Source organism: Eulemur rufifrons, chromosome 1 (assembly GCF_041146395.1).
Source record: "Eulemur rufifrons isolate Redbay chromosome 1, OSU_ERuf_1, whole genome shotgun sequence".
Lineage (NCBI taxonomy): Eukaryota > Metazoa > Chordata > Mammalia > Primates > Lemuridae > Eulemur > Eulemur rufifrons.
In genome coordinates, this window is record NC_090983.1 from 85,344,765 (window position 1) to 85,365,708 (window position 20,944).

The 20,944-nt window shown below is 34.0% G+C and overlaps 1 protein-coding gene across 2 annotated transcripts in view; it reads left to right on the top strand.

Moving 5' to 3' along the window:
- The window catches only part of DARS1 (aspartyl-tRNA synthetase 1), a 68,595-nt gene that overhangs the window by 44,869 nt on the left and 2,782 nt on the right, over positions 1-20,944 (top strand). For both annotated transcript variants that reach the window (XM_069473158.1, XM_069473166.1), the window contains exons 8-15: positions 4,586-4,697; positions 5,865-5,999; positions 7,883-8,030; positions 12,227-12,373; positions 13,627-13,669; positions 15,074-15,154; positions 16,238-16,349; positions 16,530-16,601. In XM_069473158.1, the coding sequence (XP_069329259.1) occupies positions 4,586-4,697; positions 5,865-5,999; positions 7,883-8,030; positions 12,227-12,373; positions 13,627-13,669; positions 15,074-15,154; positions 16,238-16,349; positions 16,530-16,601 (850 nt within the window). The remainder of the gene's footprint in view (positions 1-4,585; positions 4,698-5,864; positions 6,000-7,882; positions 8,031-12,226; positions 12,374-13,626; positions 13,670-15,073; positions 15,155-16,237; positions 16,350-16,529; positions 16,602-20,944) is intronic.

Consider the following 20,944-nt stretch of genomic DNA (forward strand, 5'->3'; position numbering starts at 1 on the left):
AGGCAACGTAGGATTCACAGGCAGCCTAACCCTTAAGAGACCCGACGGCTATCCCAAAGTTCTCTTCCTTTACCAGTATACTACATTACCCTCTGTGCTACCTCTGAGACCACACTATCAAAATAGCCCATACTGTGTACTTCCATAGCATATTCCTTTCTTTATGTTCAGTTATATTTTGGGGTGAGGAGGTAAAGAAGCTAGCTATTTGAGCATCTGTACTACATTGCTCAGTAATGAACCCCACTTTGACCCTATGGATTAATGAATGGACAATATCTGCTGTTATGGTTATGTTTTCTTCTTATTATGTATTTCTTTTGCTTTGCAATTGGTCATCTTTGTCTTCATCCATGCCTTCCTCCACCCTTCTTTTCTCTTAGACAGACTGTTAGCCCCTTAAATCAAGGCAGGTACATGCATCCATGACAAATGCCCCCAGTCAATCACAACATACTACATACATACTATTCCTGATGAGCTTAGAGTAGCCTCACAGCACTCTATGTTGCCTCCACTAATTGATTAAAAATAAGCCTATTTGCCATCTCTCTCTGAAAGTATCTAATAACAAAGCCATAAAATGTGGAAACAATTGAAGAACAATTGGATAATTTATAATTAAGTGCCTATCTTCTAACTGAATGCCTAGCTAATTACTTTCAATAAATTTTTTCCAAGCTAAAAATCAAAATCTACACTCCTGAAAGAATTTTTGTGCTCTTGCAGTATGAGAGATTATCTTGGCAGTATAGCTTTGATGCCAATATATTAAAATTTATATGACATTTCAGTGGTTTTGCAGTGTTTTTCCAAGTATGGTACCCTTACCACTGGCAGAACACAATGATTCCTAGGTGTTACACAGATGCACATTTTTTAATTTTTTTTTTTAATTTTTACTCTTCATTCTACGCATTTTTTATTTTAATAGCTATGTAATGTAACCAGCAAATAAAATCCATGTTTTCATGGATATTATTGCTTTTAAAATGTGATTTAAAGAAAAGTATTAAATAATAGTAAAAGTGGTACCCAGTATGACAGAAATGATAATAGAAGGCAGAAGACAAGTTTAAGAAATGCTGGCTTGTGTCAGCAGTGGATAGAATATTGGGAACTTGAGTCTACCATGAAAGTAACAGGTGTATGATCACCACAGCTATAGGAGTTCTACGAAAGGAGATCTGGATAGTCTGAAATAGTCAAAGGGAGGTGTTCTCAGGGATGTTATTACTGTTGCCTCAGCACCAACGCTTCAGTCAGAAAAGTCTTTTAGGGATGATGCTCAGCACTGCTGTGTTTATCACAGGGTCCATCCGTACCACATCTGTACTTGATCTGCCAGCATTAGCATATGTTGGAATGTCCTGGCACGGAGTTAACCTGAACACTGCTGAAATCCCTTCATGACGGTAACATGGTAGAAACTGTAGACAATTCAGATTCTTTCTCACAAAGATTACCTTTGCTTGATTACAAATTCCACATCAACCTGATTTTTTAAATAATATTTCCTTTTAGAATTAAGTCTGATGTCATTTTAGAAATGTCTTTGTACCCCCTTTTCTACTATCTCTCTTGGTCCTTTTCCACCTTCACAATAGCATCTTTATAACCTGAGCTTATAAGCCATAAGTGACCCTCTAATAGAATACATTTCACTGTAGTGAAATACAACTCTGTATGTGTGTCAGTAACTTGAAGTAGGTTTTTGGAAGCAGAAGATTATGCAATTTGTTTTGATTGGATGAACTGAATGTTTCACTAAACCACATAATATAAAAAGCCACAAGTCTTTCTCTCTAGTTTAAATGTGTAGACATCTTAAAAATGAATAAGTAAACAAATTATAAAGATCTTTTAAATTATCTTCATTGTTTTATGAGAAATTGATTTGTATCTTTGAGTGTGAATTATAAAATAATGTTACTTAAATATGACCCAGTTTACATGAATTTTTTCAGCCCTGATCTGCTGAAATTCAGGGTTATTTAAATAGCATTCTTTACAGTGAAAGAAATGTAGAGTAGCCATCCCATCATTAACAGTATTTTCATAGGGTGCTACTGTTTTACTAAATACTCATCTAGTCATAGGATAACTATTTTTTTAATGTCATAAGCAAGACCTAAAGGTCAGGTGTAAGGTAAGGGCTTGCTTATTTTGACCAGAGAAATGGACAAAAGTTACTATAAAGCAGAGATAATTATCTGTAGAGCTTTCTGGTCACCGTCAGAAGTGATTGAGCCTGAAAGTATTTAGGTCATTAAATATGAAATGTTCAATTTCGAATCAGAAGTTTAGTTTATTATATCCAAAACAAGAAGCAGTACAGGGCTGGGCGCAGTGGCTCACGCCTGTAATCCTAGCACTCTGGGAGGCCGAGGCGGGTGGATCGCTCAAGGTCAGGAGTTCGAGACCAGCCTGAGCAAGAATGAGACCCCGTCTCTACTAAAAATAGAAAGAAATTATCTGGCCAACTAAAATATATATAGAAAAAATTAGCCAGGCATGGTGGCACATGCCTGTAGTCCCAGCTACCCAGGAGGCTGAGGCAGGAGGATTGCTTAAGCCCAGGAGTTTGAGGTTGCTGTGAGCTAGGCTGATGCCACGGCATTCTAGCCCGGGCAACAGAGTGAGACTCTGTCTCAAAAAAAAGAAGCAGTACAATTAATCAAAGTATGCACCTAAACTATCAACACAGTTTTGCCCTCTTAACAATAGCTTGTTTATGCCAGCAGCAAAAAAGCCTGGAGAGTGAGTGGTGATAAAATTGCAAAAGGCGTTTTCCACAGCTTGTTGAAAATTGAATATTTTTCCTTGCAAGAAGTGGTCCAAAGCCTGGAAGAAGTGGTAGTCAGTTGGTGCAATATCTGGTGATTACAGTGAATGACGAGTTTCCAAGTCCAGCCTCTGTAGTTTGAGCAGCATTGTTTGTTGGACAGGTGGTCGAGCGTTATCTTGCAAGGGGATTGGCCTATCTCTGTAGATCAATCTCAGCTGCTTCATCTCAAGCATCCTCATCATTTCATCCTATTGGTTGCAGTAGACATCTGCTGTAATCAGCTGACCAGGTTTCATGAAGCTGTAGTGGATAACACAAGCTCCTGACCACCAAACAGACACCATTAGCTTTTTTAGATGAATATTTGGTTTTGGACTGTGTTTTGGCACTTCATCTTTATCCAACCATTGTGCCAAACTCTTGTGATTGTCAGAAAGAATCCATTTTTCATCACAGGCAATAATACGGTGTAGAAATGGTTTGCCTTTATGTCGTGACAGCAAAAAAGGGCAAGCTTTCAGACGGTTTCTCCTATGACACTCATTTAATTCATGCAGTACCCATCTATCTAGCTTCTTTACCTTGGTGATTTGTTCTGAGTGGTCCAATATTGTTGGAATAGTAACATCAGTGCTTGCTGCTAATTCACATGTTGTTGAGATGGGTTCGCTTCCACTACAGCTTCAGCTCATCATTATCCACCTTGGTCTCAGGTGGCCCACGTGGCTCGTTTTCAAGAGTAAAATCACCAGAACAGAACTTCTCAAACCGTACTGTGCGTTCATTAGCCACATCCTTCCCAAACACTTGGTATTTCGAGCTGTCTGTGCTGCATTGGTTCCAGGACAGGACTCATATTCAAAAATAACATGAATGTTTGACTGATCCATGGTTTCACAAAAGTTGCTCTAAAAAAAATTTGAAAGATAATTACAAGCCAAAGCGTGTATTTGAAAGAATGGATGTCCCTTCACAATGAGAATAAAAGAAGAATTGTCAAAGTGAAATGTCAGAGATATCAACTGCCGAACTTTGTATTTAAAGAAATCAGACATTTCATACTTAATAACCTAATAAAATTAGGAGAACTAGAGAAATAGGAAGGAAAGGGAGAGAAAATAGAAAGAGAAGGTGACTGTGGTAGACAGTTAGAATACTGGTATTAATTGCTTTGTGTGCCATTCTGGCACTGATTTCCATTCTGGGAAATCAGTATCATGGGGGATGCCTGTCTGTTTTATTGTTTTTTTCCCTTAATTTCTTAATTGTAACAAACACATGACTATCTGCAATTAATGTATTGTTGTGATGTAATGATTAAGATAAAAGTACATTGTGGCTTTATTCATTTGTTATCAAATGCTAAAATCTTGCTTACGGGAACATTAGTGTGCTGCACAAACATTAATACATCTCACTTAATGGTTGCCTTTAAAAAAACAAAAAACGCTAAGAATTCGGAAGAAAGGTGTTTAATTATTAAGAAATATTTTTCTTTTATGGAATTCCTACAGATTAACACATCTGCTTACTAAGCATTTCTTGTAAAAATAGCTTTATGTGATCATATATAGTCATTACATTTCAGCATGCCTTTCTGCCTTGTATTGTATGATGTTGATTCGTGTACTTTTGTCTTCTCCCCACCTATTAGGATTTTAAAATGTTGAGAGCAAGAATAATTTTATTCACTTTTAGGTTTCCACAGTTCTAGCACACACAGTGAATGCTCAGTAAATATGAGTGCTTAGTAATTAAATGTGTTGATTTAATTAGGATTGTGTTATTGTTTTGTAGACATCAACTAGTCAGGCAGTCTTCCGTCTCCAGTCTGGCATCTGCCATCTCTTCCGAGAAACTTTAATTAACAAAGGTTTTGTGGAAATCCAAACTCCTAAAATTATTTCAGGTATGCTTCAAAATATTTCCCTTAATTTTTAAAAATAAATTTACTTTGCCCAAAGTTGCTTAAGTTAATTTTTTTAAATTTGAGAATTCCATCTGTCCCTTAAGGTTTGTTGCCATTAGACTGCTTATTTTGAAGACCATGCTGTATAACAACAGTCACATATCACCAACATCAGTAATACTACATCTCCTTGTTCCAGGAATCATTTTGTGATAATGATTATAAAATGAGGCAATAACACACGAAGCAAGATTCTTGCTACATAAATTAAACCAGGAAGCACTTTCATTATATAGGTTTCTTTTGAAATTGGTATTGCAATTTTCTTTTGTATAAACTGCATTGTAAAATCACTAAATAGTACTGATGGGAAAAATCTCATTAATCCTCCATCTTTTTGTTTTGGTTTGGTTTGGTTTGGTTTTGGTTTTACTTTTTGAGACAGGGTCTCATTTTGGTGCCTGGGCATGAGGGCAGTATGGTGATCATAGCTTGCTGCAACCTCAAACTCCTGGGCTCAAGTGATCCTCCTGCCTCAGCCTCCCAAGTAGCTGGGACTATAGGCGTGCACTGCCATGCCCAGCTAATTTTTCTATTTTTTGTAGCGACGGGGTCTTACTATGTTGCTCAGGCTAGTCTCAAACTCTTAACCTCAAGCAATCCTCTGTCTTGGCTTCCCAGAGTGCTGGGATTACAGGCATGAGCCACTGTGCCTGGCCAAATCCTCATTCTTATATGAGAATCTTGTCTATCATTTTGCCCTTTCAGAGTTGTTTAAGTAACACTAAAAAGTATATTTGAATGGCATTTAGTTAAAAAAAAAATTGAACATTGCATGCTTAATAATTAAAAAAATAGTAAGAATATCTTCTTTATTTTTTTTTTTAATTTTTACAACTCCAAAGTAGCCTTACTAGATTTGAAATTGATGCAGAAAGACAGCATGTATATCCAAAGAAGTGAAATAAAGGTATATCCAAAGAAGTAAATCTGGCTTAAACATACGCTGTTTAGAATCACATGTAAGAGAACATGTATAGACTACAATTTAGCTGCAGTTTGTGACTTTCCAGCTTTTCTTTCTTTAGAGTAAACTACTGTTTTTAACTAAAAGTTTGCATTGATAAGCTTACAATTGATTCTAATTTATAAATGGTTACATTTCAGCTGCCAGTGAGGGAGGAGCCAATGTATTTACTGTGTCATATTTTAAAAATAATGCATACCTGGCTCAGTCCCCACAACTGTATAAGCAGATGTGCATTTGTGCTGATTTTGAGAAGGTTTTCTGTATTGGGCCAGGTAAGATTTTGCCACTTATGTTTTTTTCCAATTTCATTAATTGTACAGTAGTTATGGCTTTAGAAACACATTTTACATTTATAATGTACAGGCATTTTGAAAGTTTAAATTCTTTTATCTACTGACTACTCAAACACTAAACTTTGAAGTAGAAATGACAATGTGTTTGGATAGACATTTTCTGAAAAAAATAGTACACTTAATAGTTCTTTAAACAGTTAGGCATCATTCATATGAATAGAGTCATGAGCATTATATATTCCTTACAGAAGAATGCTGAAGCAAATTATCTTGGGCATATCTCATTTTAAAAATGTGTGCTTGGAAAATGTACACCATTTGAAATATACCTAAGTATATTATTTCTATACCAAGTGCAATTAGAACAGAATTAGCTCCCATTTGGACTATCCTTTCAACTCTCCATGAACACTAAAGAACAGTTAGTTGCAGTCTTCGAAATCATATATTTTGTCATCCTTTATAACTCTTTACTATTGTAAGTTTACAATATACCTCTGTCTGCTTTGCTACCAATTTTATTCCAGAGCTGTTCTGTTTCACTATTACTGTTTGTACAGTCCTTACCATTGGTGATATGCTAAAGTCCATTAGAAATTACTAATAAATGTTTTATATTTAATGAATTATATTAATGTGGTTTTAAAGATATATTGGCTAAAATTCAAGCACAAGCACATAATCATGTGGCAGATTCTTTTGTGAAGCTAACTATAAGCAAAAAGCCAGCTTTACTTCATTCCTTAAAACTTAACCAAGTTATTTTATATGTTTTTTTGATAATTAAATTAAATACTTGCTAAATAGAGAAACTGGCAAGATCATTGCATCTTAATTTTCTGAATTTATTAAACAGTTATTTGTTGGACACCTGCTACATATATAGCCTTGTCTGTGCTAGGTACCATATACATAAAAGAAGAATCAGACAGCATTTCCCAAATGTTAATGTGCACACAAATCAGCCGGGGATCTGTTAAAATGCAGATTCTGATCAATAGATCTGGGGCAAGACCTGAGATTCTGCAGTTCTCACAAGCTCCCAGGTACTGGAAGTATAGAAAGAGGGATAAAATGGAGTTGATTAGAGTCATCATAAAAGAAAATTCAAACTGAAATGTGCTTTAAGGGCAGAGTATAAGACAGCAGAAATGGCATTCCAGGCAGAGGAAGCAGGATAAGTAAAGAGCATGGACTACAGGAGAAAACAAAAATATGGTGAGTTAGTATTAAGAGGAAATGGGAAATATAGGTTAGAATTGTGAAAGTATAAGGTTTTAGACTTTTTGTCATTTTATGTCTTACTATAGTAGTCATTTGGGAACTATTGTAAGTTACTGAGCAAGAATGTGTTATAGGAATATTAATCTGGCAATGATGTGAAAGATGAGTTGAGCTAGAGTCAAGGAAGACTGGAAAGGAGGAAAATGCACTGAGGATATTAAAGCTGGACTGAGGTAATGGCAAGAATATGTATAATGTTGCGTCATTTGTACAGAGCTTCGTTTAGCTTGAGTCAGGTTTTAATAAAACTGAGAACTCTATATTAGTCATAATTGAATCTATTTTTAATTATTGAGAAGGCATCTCAGGATCTTGTATTCAATCCTCAGTGTTCTCATGAGCCTCATTTATTAATACATGTTTGATACAGCTTTTACTGCGTGACTTATAGGAGTTTGTAATGAACTCACTGTCCAAGAGAATGCTGAAACAGATGGCTTATCAAAGGTCCTTCTGGCCCTGTAATGATATAAAAATAATACTACTGGAGTCCTACTAAATGGAATTTTGTATTTAAATCCCAATTTATCCAAAATTTAAATACTATTTGCAGTTTGTTTCTTTTATTAACTTCTTAGTATTCAGAGCTGAAGACTCTAATACCCACAGACATCTAACTGAATTTGTTGGCTTGGATATTGAAATGGCTTTTAATTACCATTACCATGAAGTCGTAGAAGAAATTGCTGACACTTTGGTACAGATATTCAAAGGACTTCAAGAAAGGTAAAAAATATTTTATATCCCTAGATGGACTTAATTTCAAATCAGTTTGGATTCTTTTTAAAAAAAAAATTCTTTCATTGAACCATGTGAGCTAAGTTTCTATTGGGCATTTCCATATATATATATATATATATATATATATATATATGAATGAATATATAGAGATGCGGATTTCATTAGTTAGAAAAATCTACACTCAAAATAGTGCATCTGGATGCAAGTCAGGGGGCCTCAACTAGTTAGCCTCTTTTTGGTGGTAAGTTACCAGATTGTGAACAGCTCAATTATGTTTGTTTTTTCCTTCATACTGACATTCCGAATGTCTGAAGAAATAGAGCATGTGTTACTTTTATAGCAGTTTATTTTGGGGGCGGTAGTATGAGGTAGTGGTTAAGAACTTTGATTCAGCTACATCCAGATAGCCTGAGTTCAAATCCCAGCTCCACTACTTATCTTTGTGGGCAGGTTATTTAACTCTGCCTCAGTTTCCTCAACTGTTAAGTGGAAATAGTATTATTACTCACCTCAAAGGTAAAAAGTCCCTTCAGTCTACTCATTTCTAATCTTTACTGAATCTGTAATTGAAATTCCTGTAAGAAGATTAGTAAGATAGCTTCTTCACCTAAGTCAGCTGTTCTCAGCTAAATCAGTGGGTTGAGATCAGGGATTTTACTAAACACCCATCTAGTCATAGGATAACTACTTTTTTAATGTAATAAGCAAGACCTAAAGATAAGGTCTTGCTTTTTTTGACCGAAGAAATGGACAAAAAGTTAGTCTAAAGCCAAGATAATTACCTCTAGAGGTTTCTGGTCACCATCAGAACTTACTGAGGCTGAATCTGTGTCAAAGAAGATTAATTTGTAAATCAGTTTGTATTTGCATTGAGTGCTCACTAAAAATTAGAAACTAGTAAACTGAAGGGACTTTATCTATTTGGGTCTGGTGAATTAACAACATTTATAGAAATGGTAGACTTATTCTAGATGTTCAAAAATTTAATTATCCACTTTAGGTACACCCTCTAAACTGGAAAATAGTTTTTCCCTTAAAGGTCATTGAAAGTTGTGTACTTGTGAGGACGTTTAACATGGAGAAAATAGGGAAAGAAAATGGAAGGCAAGTTAAGAAAATCAAGAGAGTCTCTTTTTTTCCTTTCTCTGTACTTATGACTATATTTGAAGTATTAGGTAGCGTATAATAGACTTATCTAACATTTTCATAACTGATGAAGGACCATATTTAAAATTTTTATTTTAAGACCACTGGTTTAACTATTCATTGTTGGTATGTTTCATTGATATTTTAAATGAGTTCAAAAATACGACTTTCATTTATTCCATTGCAAGGCTAATAAGTAAATTTAAGAATATAGAAATTAATCACTGATCTTACATAAAATATTGTAGCATAAGCACCAGTATTTTCCAGGCATTCTCTGCATTGCTTTGTGCCTTTGATGACTAGTTAATTGCACATTGCCTTTTTTCTTTTACTCTTTGTCCTCTGAAACATTTGATACAGTTTATTTTAAGCAATTTTCATTCAAATAGTCCAATGAACAACTAATGTTTCTTTATAAAACTAAATATACTTTGGGACTATGATGGAGGAACACAGCTTTTCTCATTTTCTTTTCACATTTATAATTCAATAAAGTTTTTTGAAACCCACTTATTTTAGATATTGATAGCTTCTCTATTTAATATTGGAGTTTGAAATTTCTACTTTGATTTTTATAACAACAGACCAGCATGAATTCGGGCCCTTGGGATTAATCAGATCTCTCCTTACAAATCAGAGTCAGACACCATTACTGCCAAACTTTTTCAGTAGACTTAAGGTAGCAATTTGAAAATAAAAGCTTGCTTTCTGTGTCATACAATGTAAGTCAGTTAGGAATTTCAAGTTTCTGTGATCTGTGTCGCTTGTATATTGAGTTACCTGGCTTATGTCATGTTCCTCTCATGTTTATCATTAGTATTTATCTCTCATAGGGGGTGGGTGTTCGGAGGTCACTTGTTGAGTACAGTGTGCATTGCTTCAGTGATGGATGCACTGAAGGCCCTGATTCACGACAATGCAGTATATCCGTGTAGCAAAATTGTGCTTGTACTCCATAAATATATACAAATAAATGGGGAAAAAAGTATTTATTTCTCATAGAAGAATAATATACAAGTGAATTTTAAAATGTTGATAGTCATATTTTGGTACTATCATTGATAGACATGAATGGGAGTTGATATCCAAAGCAAGGCTATTTAAAAATCATTTATTAGGGAAAAATTAATTATTGGGGTCTTCTTAACCTTTCTTATACCAAGATTTGAATAAATTAGTGGCTAAGCTTTATCATTCCCGTGAAAGTCTTTAAGACCAATCAAGAAGTGATACACTTGGGAGGCTGAGGCAGAAGGATTGCTTGAGCCCAGGAGTTTGAGGTTGTGGTGAGCAATGATGACGCCACTGCACTATACCCAGGGTGACAGAGCGAGACCCTGTCTCCAAAGAAAAAAAGAAGTGATAGTGTTTTAATTTCTAGAACATAATTTCTAGATAGAGAATTCTATATAGAGAATATAAACATACTTCTTTCTACATGTAGAATATAAACATACATTTTAAAAGTCTATTAATTATGGAAAATTTAAAAAACATGCAAAAGTATGGACACTACCCTAATGAGCCACCATGTACTCATCACCCAGTTTCAACCGTTGCCAACCCATGGCCATTTCTTTTTCTTTTCTTTTTTTTTTTTTTGTTTTTTTTTTTGTTTTGAGTCAGAGTCTTGCTCTGTCGCCCCAGCTAGAGTGCAGTGGTGTGATCATAGCTCACTGCAACCGCAGATTCCCAGGCTCAAGCGATCCATTATCCTCAGCCTCCTGAGTAGCTGGGACTGCAGGCGGGTACCACTACACCCAGCTAATTTTTTCTATTTTTGTTAGAGATGGGTTCTCACTCTTGGCTCGGGCTGGTCTTGAACTCCTGACATTAAGTGATCCTTCCTTTCTTGGCCTCCCAGAGGGCTAGGATTACAGGCGTGAGCCACTGTGCCCACCATGTCCAATTTTGTTTTATTCATTTTCTCCACTCCCTATTATTTTGAAGAAATCCCAGCTATCATTTCATCCATAGTTTAACAAAAATATACTTTTTAAATCTCAATATCGTTTTACATATTCAGTTCAGTGCAGTAAACATTGTCTTATGACTATTATTTATAGAATAGGCCTTATGCTTTAAATTTAGACATGAGACTAGCAACAAAGAAGCAATCAAGGGATGAGCAGCAGGGCAAGGAGTGAAGCTTCATCTGTATTTACAGCTGCTCCCCATTGCTTGGATCATGGCCTGAGCTCCTTCTCTCCCCCCCCCAACCCTTTCCCCATCAGTGGAAAAATTGTCTTCCATGAAACCCATCTCTGGTGCCAAAAACATTGGGGACCACTGCCTTATACTATAGGGATTATCAAAATGGGAAAGAAATTAACACTCCCCTCAACAGACTTAAAAGTATGATGGGAATAGGGGAAGATAGGGCAAATATTAATTTGATCCTCCTCAGTGATAATGAATATTTTTCAGGGATTAAAAAGTCAGTGTTTTGTTTCTATGTTTTTGGAGACAGGGTCTCACTTTGTTGCCCTAGAGTGCAGTGGCATGATCATAGCTCACTGCAACCTCAACCTCCTGGACTCAGGATCCTCCTGCCTCAGCCTCCCAAGTAGCTGGGACTACAGGCACATGGCACTATGCCTGGCTAATATTTTTTATTTTTGTAGAGATGGGGTCTTGGTATGTTACCCCGGGTGGTCTCAAACTCTCCTGGCCTACAGCAGTCCTCCTACCCTGGCCTCCCAAAGTTCTGAGATTACAGGCATGAGCCACTTGCCCCCAACTAGATTTTTTTAATGCTTCATAAAATGGGTATTTTATATTTCAAATAGTGTTACCTGATATGAGTTATAAAGAAAGTTTTTAATACTTTAATGACACTGTGATTATGAAAACTTGAGATTAAAAATGGTATTAAATACTTTTTTAGATTTCATTAAGTTAATAATTTGATAATGCTTTTTCAGGTACGTCTACTGATTAAAAGAATTATTTTATATATTGCCACAGTGACCTCTTGTGGGGGAAACATTTATCTTACACATTTTATTAACTCTAAATCATTGTGCAAATAGGTTTCAGACTGAAATTCAAACAGTGAATAAACAGTTTCCATGTGAACCATTCAAATTTTTGGAGCCCACTTTAAGACTAGAGTATTGTGAAGCATTGGCTATGCTCAGGGAAGCTGGAGTCGAAATGGGAGATGAAGAGGATCTGAGGTTTGTCTTTGTGATTTTTAAAACTTTAGTAATTAGATTTCAGGTATGAAAGAATAAAAAAAATTAATAAATTATTATTTTCTTTACCTAGCTCATAAATTTTAACTTTAGTATATAATATTATGCTGTTCTATATAATGTGTGATCTGAAATAAACATATTATGGTTTAATATATTATTATATATTAAATATACATAATGCCTAAGGTTCAGTAATTTTAAGTACACCGGTTTTTATTTTTCCACCTCATATTTGTAACCCTTTAAAAAGTATGGGGAGTTTTCTCTGTGATTTTTTTCATCTAATATGTTATATGTCTTTCCAAATCAGTGGTGTCAGAGAGGGTCCCCATGCAGGATTAGGGCATAAAACTGTTAACAAAAGTTATAAAACTTACTGTCTAATTTGATATAGTATTATATTATCTAAATTCAGATCATACAACTTACAATTTTGAAACAATTTATATAGTTTAATAAAGATTGAAAATTACTATCTATATTTTATTCAAGGGTTCCTAGTTAAAATATTTAAACTATCACAATAATACATATGTATATAAAAGGGAAAGGGCATGGTTATTATGGGTTTTTTTTAGGGTTTTTTAAAAAACCTATTTCACTTAAAACCCTTTATTTTTATTTAACAAAAAATATGGTTTTAAGCATCTCTTACATTGCTAGATGACATTAAGGCAAACCATAAATTTTATAAAGTTGGGCAATATTTTCATATTTTGGAAATTATTGTTAAATAAGATAGAAGTTAAAGTAGCTATCTCTTGGTTATAGAAATTTAATGGGCTTATGTAAACACTATTACATTTTAAAAACTTGTAAATACTGATTTTTATTTTATAAACCTTTGATAAGGAATACCAAAAAGGGGAGACTATGTAATGGCAAGACTGGCCCATATTGGTATAGTGAGCTTTTATCACATGTAATTATAGGAAATTATTTCATCCATAATATTTCTGAATCAATACAATTGCTAAATTCTGTTTATGGCTTTAATTAAATATTTGAGCAGCACCTGCTAAGCAGAGCACTAAGTCACTGTACTAGGTGCATTCATAAGTGGTTTTCAATAGTACTTGCCTGTTTAAAAAGAAGTGAAATAGACAACTATGTGTTTTGGCCAAATTTTTTAATCCTTTAAGAACTTCAACTAGAAGTGGTGCCTTGTTAACTTAAACTTTTTTAAGTTGCTGTTTGATCTTCAAACACCTGGTTTCATGTTTCTTTTTCAGTACACCAAATGAGAAACTGTTGGGTCGTTTGGTAAAGGAAAAGGTAGGACTCTTTTGCACATGCTGGATTTCTTTTTCTAAATCTGAAATGTATCCTGATATAAAAGAACATTTGCAGAGGAGACTAATCTTCCTAGAATGGTGACTCTAGAATAAATAAAAACCAAGGGAAACGATGTTAAAAAAAAAACAATTCTTGGAAAAATGAAAAATATTCAGACAGGCTCTGCCTAAATGATTTTTCTCTTTCCTAGGCACCTTTGGATTCCATCTACCCAAATGATTTTATTAACTCAATGTTTGATATTTGTACTAATTTGTATTGCGGTGTCTCTAAAAGTGGTATCTATATCAGATTGTTAGATTACTTAGAAATGACCTCAAAATTATTTGAAACTATTTAGAAATGGTTTTCCTTGCATACCTGTACTGTCTCGTGAAACTTGAAGGTAAATGAGCTTCCTTTCTGCCTCTTATGTAAAAGCTACTTTCCTATTTCATTTTCTAAAACTAAAACTCCAAAGAGGATAAAAGCTAAACTTAGTGTGGTCTTTTTTAAAAATTTAAGAGAATGGTATAATAAAATGAGAAAAGTCCTTGAGCGCCTCCTGCTGGTTGCACGTGAAACTGTTAAACTGACTAGAGAACTCCTTTCTGAAACCATGCAGTACTGAGTTTATACCTTTAAAATGCTGTGTCAGCAAGGCTAATTTCCGTTTGTCAACGGTTGGCATTCTCTTCTCTAGTTTTAGCAAAAATTTTTAAAGTCAAAAACTTGAAATTCAATTGATTTCTTTTTAATTAAATCTAGGTCACATAGTAAGTATTCTCTCTACAAAAATGTCATATTTTCACATTACTGTTATTTATTTCAATTGTAGTTTTCATTTGAAGAAAACTACCAAGCTTCATTTATATATCTAAACAAAAGTTTAAATTTTGGGGAAAATAATCCAGATTTTTTAATGATGAATATTGTAAAAGATATCAGTTTTTCCCAAAATAATTTGTAGATGTAACATAGTTTCTGTAAAACCCAAAAAGATTTTGGATACTTTAACAAAACAATTATAAAATGCACCTGAATGACTAGATGAACTAGAATAACAAAGAAAAAAAGAAAATCAAAGATGTTTATTGTAGCATAATTTACATTGAGAGAGAAATTAGAAAGAGATTACATGTCAAAAAAATAGAATATTTAAAAAATGATTGAATATAAATAATTCAATCATAGCTTAAATTTAAAAGTTAGATATTGGAAGAATTTATGACAAAATGCTATAGGTTACAAATGTTACTTGAAAAAAGCAGGATGCTCATTGTATATATGGTGTAATTACAATAATTTTGAAGAGCAAAAATTTATGTACAAAAAAGTTAATTACCAAAATGTTAGTCTTTTACTTTTAAAAAATGTTTTTAATTGCATTTATTCTTTTTATAGTATGATACAGATTTTTATATTCTTGATAAATATCCATTGGCTGTAAGACCTTTCTATACCATGCCTGACCCAAGAAATCCTGTAAGTAATTTGGTTTTAAATAACCTATCTGAGGGGAGAAGAAAAGCTATTGTTACTGTGTCAAATTGTAAAATAGGAATAATGGTTTTCATTAATAATTTGCTGTTTTGATAGACGTGCTGTTATCTGTGTTACCACTGGTATCTGTTACTACAATTAAAAATATTGTAAAATTTGAATATTCTAGCAAATTAATCCTGAAAACCTATATTAAAAATCATTTTCCTTGATCATTTTTCTGAAGATTTATGAGAAAAAAAAGACCGTATAAATGATAAATAGTACTATTAGATTTGCATACTTTAGCAAATCATCTTATCATTGTCCTTGAACTAAGAGTTCATATTATGTCCTGGGAGTTAATAATCTAAATAATGTCTTGTGGCCTTTTACGGTTTTTCCATTGCAGTGGTTTCTAAACTTCAGTGTACGTTAGAATCACCTGAGCTTTTAAAAACACAGATTGCTGGGCCCCATCCCCAGAATTTTTGATTATTTGCTCTGGAGTGAGGCCTGATAATTGGCATTTCTAACAAATTTCAGATAATACTGAAGCTGCTGGTCCAGAAATCATGCTTTGGGAATCATTGGTTTATTAAAAGACAGGGGAAGTAAGTTAAAACTGCTGTTATCAAATACCTGAAAGGGAACAGGTTAAGCTTTGGTAAATTGACTTTCAATTTACTTTTCTTAAAGTAAAAAAAAAAAAAAATGTTTTTGATTAAAAAAGACTAACACCTGTTGATAACTTGAAGTTCCAAAAGTAACCCAAAAATCATAAAACATTTTAGATGATAAAGTGAAATAAAGGTCAGCACTACTTAAAAGTTAGATGTGGTACTGTGATTTGCTATTGGAGGATATGAGAGAAGGAGAGCACAAAATCTGATGTAGACAAGGAAGAAGTTATTAAATGGCCCTCAGCAGTTTAATTCTACTTTACAGAACAAAATTGCATCATTAATTGTAGGAGAAATTGAACTTGCTCTTCATGCTGGAGAGATTTTTTTTCCACTTAATGTGTAATGGAAATAGGATGATAGCCACTGGAAGAGTGATGGTTTTTGTTTGTTTTTCCTGCAGAAACAGTCCAACTCTTATGATATGTTTATGAGAGGAGAAGAAATATTGTCAGGAGCTCAAAGAATACATGATCCTCAGCTGCTGACAGAGAGAGCGTTACATCATGGAATTGGTAAATAACTTAATATATATTTAAGAGAGTACATGTTCTGAAAATAATACATTGTGAACATTTTAAAGACTTTTCAGAAAATCTTTTTTATTTTTTATCTTCATTGAACAGTAATTGTTTTTATAATTTTTTAAGCTAAATAAGATGGTAAATTTTGTTTTGTTTTGGGTCTTTTTGTAGATTTGGAGAAAATTAAGGCTTACATTGATTCCTTCCGTTTTGGAGCCCCTCCTCATGCTGGTGGAGGCATTGGTAATATTCTGTTATTGCTTTCAAATAAGTTCATAAGTGCTAATAAGTATAATAAAAATTTGAATGATAAGAATTGTTTAAAGCAAGTTATGACTTAAGTGAAAATTTGATTTCTAAGGGACAAAATGAACAGCTAATTTGTGTGTTCTAAAATATAAAGTTCTAACCATTCTTTTTCTCATAAGAATTTAGAATCCAATTGTCTTGTAAGTATCCTGTTTTCTCTGTCTTAAATTAGCTCAAGGAGCTACTAAATTTTTTATCGAATTATAACATTTCATTGACTGTAAGACTGCATCTACAGTATATGTAAGAGATTGCTCTGCAATTTAAAATGAGTAAATATTTAAAGCATCTTTGGATGTCCATACCAAACACTCTTAAAAAGAATTTTGAATGTATAGTTTTGTTGAAGTTTTTGTTTGTTGTTTTGGGGATTTTTTGGTGAATAGGTAATATACTTACAAAAATTTCAAATTGAAAGGATATAGGACAGTCTTTATAATGATGGTGCAGAGAAAACCGATACCCACTTGCAAAAGAATTAAATTGCAAAAGAATTAAATACCTAACACCATATACAAAAATTAATTCAAATGGATCAAAGGCCTAAATGTAAAACATAAAACTATAAAACTCTTAGAAGAAAGCATAGGGCAAAAGCTTCACAACATTGGAATGATTTCAAGTTTCAGGTAATACTGAATACAAATGATTTCTTGGATATGACACCAAAGGTACAGACAACAACAACAAAAAAATAGACAAATTGGACTTAATAAAAATTAAAAACTTTTATGTATCAAAAGATAATTATCAACAGAGAAAAGGCAACCCACAGAATTGGAGAAAATATTTGCAAATCACATATCTGATAAGGAATTAATATCCAGAATATATTATGGAGAACTCCTGAAACACAACAACAACAACAAAATTTAGAAGTGGAAAAGCAAAGGTTGGTTACGGGATACAAAAGTAAAGCTAGATAGGAGGAATAAGTTCTAATGTTCTATAGCACTATTGGGTGACATAAAAATAATTTATTGTATATTTTCAAATAGCTAGAAGAGCAAATTTTGAATGTTCCCAACACAAAGGAATGATAAATATTTGAGATGATAGAATATGCTAATTACCCTGATTTGATCATTACACATTGTATACACATATCAAAATATTACACTGTACTCCATAAATATGTATAACTCAATTTAAAATAATAATAAAAGCATAAAAAGAAACTAAAAAGTATTGAAATATTTTTAAATGGGCAAAGAACTTCAATAGACATTTCTCCAAGGAAGGTACAATATACAAATGCCCAATAAGCACATGAGAAGATACTCAACCTCACTAATCGTTAGGGAAAGCAAATTAAATATACAATTTAAAAACCAGAAAATAACAAATGTTGGCAAGGATGTGGATAAATTGGTGCCCTTGTGCACTTTTGGTGGGAATGTAAAATGATACAGCCACTGTAGAAAACTGTATGACAATTCTCAAAAACTTAAAAATAGAATTACCATATGATACAGCAGTTCCACTTCTGGGTATATACCCAAAAGAATTGAAAATGAAGTATTGAAGAAATATTGTACACCCATGTTTACAGCAACATTATTCATAATATCTAAAACATGGTAGCAACCCAAGCATTCATTAACAGATGAATGGAAAACAAAATGTGGCGTATATATACAATAGAATACTATTTAGTCTTGAAAGGAAATTCTGACCTATCCTACAAGAACCCTGAGGATATTATGCCAAGTGAAATAAGCCAATCACAAAGAGGCAAATACTATGTGATTCCACTTATGTGAGGTACTTAGAGTAGTCAGACTCATAGAAACAGAGAGTAGAATGGTGTTGCCACAGCCTAAAGGAAGGAGGAAATGGGAAATTACTATTTAGTAGGCATAGAGTTTGAGTTTTACAAGATGAAAAATGTTCATGGTCCACCAAAAAACTGTTAGAACTAACAAGCAAATATATTAAGTAGTAAAATTACAGGATATGATGTCAACATATAAAAATCAGTCAACATTTTTATACACTAACAACAAACTATCCGAGAAAGAAATGAAAGCAATCCTGTTTACAGTAGCATCAAAAAAAAAACAAACCCCTTAGGAATAAATTTAACCAAGAAAGTGAAAACTCTAAAACATTGATAAAAGAAATTAAAGAGGATAAAAATTAATGGAAAGATATCCTGTGTTCATGGATTAGATAAGTTAATATTGTTAAAGTGTCTATACTGCCCAAAGCAATCTACAGATTCAATGCAGTCCCTATCAAAATTCCTATTACCTTTTTCACAGAAAAAGAAAACAATCCTAAAATTTGTGTAGAACCACAAAAGGCCCCAAAGAGCCAAGGCAATCTTGAGACAAAATAACAAAGTTGGAGGTATCACACTATCAGCTTTCAAAATATACTTGGCACTGATACAAAAAACAGACACGTAGACCAGTGGAACAGAATGGAAAGCCCAGAAATAAATCTACACATTTACAGCCAATTGATCTTCAACAGACGTGCCAATATAACACACAATAGAGAAAGTAGTGTCTCTTCAGTAAATGATATTGGAAAAACTGGGTATCTACATGCAAAAGAATGAAATTGAACCCTTCTTTCATACCACATATACAAATTGACTCAAAGCAGATTAAAAATGTAAACATAAGACCTGAAAATGTAAAACTACTAGAAGATAACATAAGGAAAAAGCTTCTGGACATCTGTCTGGGCAATGATTTTGTTTTTCTTTTTGTTTTGGATATGACCCCCCCAAAGCACAAGCTACTAAAGCAAAAATAGACAAGTGGAATTGCGTGAAACTAAAAACTTCTGCATGGCAAGGGAAACAACAGGGTGAAGAGACAACTTCTGGAATGGTAGATAATATTTGCAAACCATACATCTGTGATGAAGGATTGATATCCAAAGTATATAAGGAACTCATATAACTCAATAGCAAGAAAACAACCCAATTTTAAAATGGGCAAAGGACCTGAATAGATATTTCTCAAAAGAAGATGTACAAATGGCAAATAGGTATATGAAAAAATGCCCAGTATCACTAACCATTAGGTAAATGCAAATTAAAACCACAATGAGAATCACCTCACACCTGTTAGAATAGCTGTTATCAAAAAAAGATAGTGTTGGTGAGGATGTAGAGAGAGGGGAACCCTTGTTTGTAAACAGCTGGTAGGAATGTAAAATTGGTATAGCCATTATGAAAAACAGTATAGACGTTCCTCAAAAAATTAAAAAAATAGAACTCCCATATGATCTAGCAATCTCACTTCCGGTTTATATATCCAAAGGAAATGAAATCAGGCTGGGTGCGGTGGCTCACGCCTGTAATCCTAGCACTCTGGGAGGCTGAGGTGGGAGGATTGCTTAAGGCCTCCTCTCTACAAAAAATAGAAAAACTAGCCAAGCCTGGTAGCGCACGCCTGTAGTCTTGTAGTCCTAGTTACTCACTTGAGCCCTGGAGTTTGAGGTTGCAGTAAGCTGTGATGATGCTACCGCACCCTACCCTGGGCAACAGGGTGAGACTCTGTCTCAAAAAAAAAAGAGATTTGTGCGCTCCCATGTTCATTGCAGCATTATTTACAACAGCCAAGATATAGAAATGACCTTGGTGGCCAACAACAGATGAATGGGTAAAGAAAATGTAGTACAGTTTGAGTGTCCCTTGTGCTTGGGACCAGAAGAGTTTCTGATTGGGGATTTTTCCAGATTTTGGAATATTTGCATTATAATTAGTGGTTGAGCGCCCCAAATCCAGAAATCTGAAATGCTCCAATAAGTATTTCCTATGAGTGTCACGTTGGTGCTCAGAAAGTTTTAGATTTTGGAACATTCCAGGTTTTCTGATTAGGGATATTCAACCTGTGTATATTTACAATGAAAAAGGAAATCCTGTCATTTGCAACAGCATGAATGAACCTGGAAGACATGATGTGAAGCGAACTAAACCAGACACAAAAAGACAGATACCGCATGATCTCACTTGTGTGTGGTATCTTTAAAAAGTTGAACTCATAGAAACAGAAAGTAGAATGGTTGTTGCTGGGCGAGGTAGGGCAGAATGGGGAGATACTCGTCAGAGGGTACAAAGATTCAGTTAGGATGAATAAATTCTAGAGATCTCTTGTATTGTGTGATAACTGCAGTTAATAATGTATACTTGAAAAATTGCTTAAAAAATAGATTTTAAGGCCAGGCGCGGTGGCTCACGCCTGTAATCCTAGCACTCTGGGAGGCCGAGGTGGGCGGATCGTTTGAGCTCAGGAGTTCGAGACCAGCCTGAGCAAGAG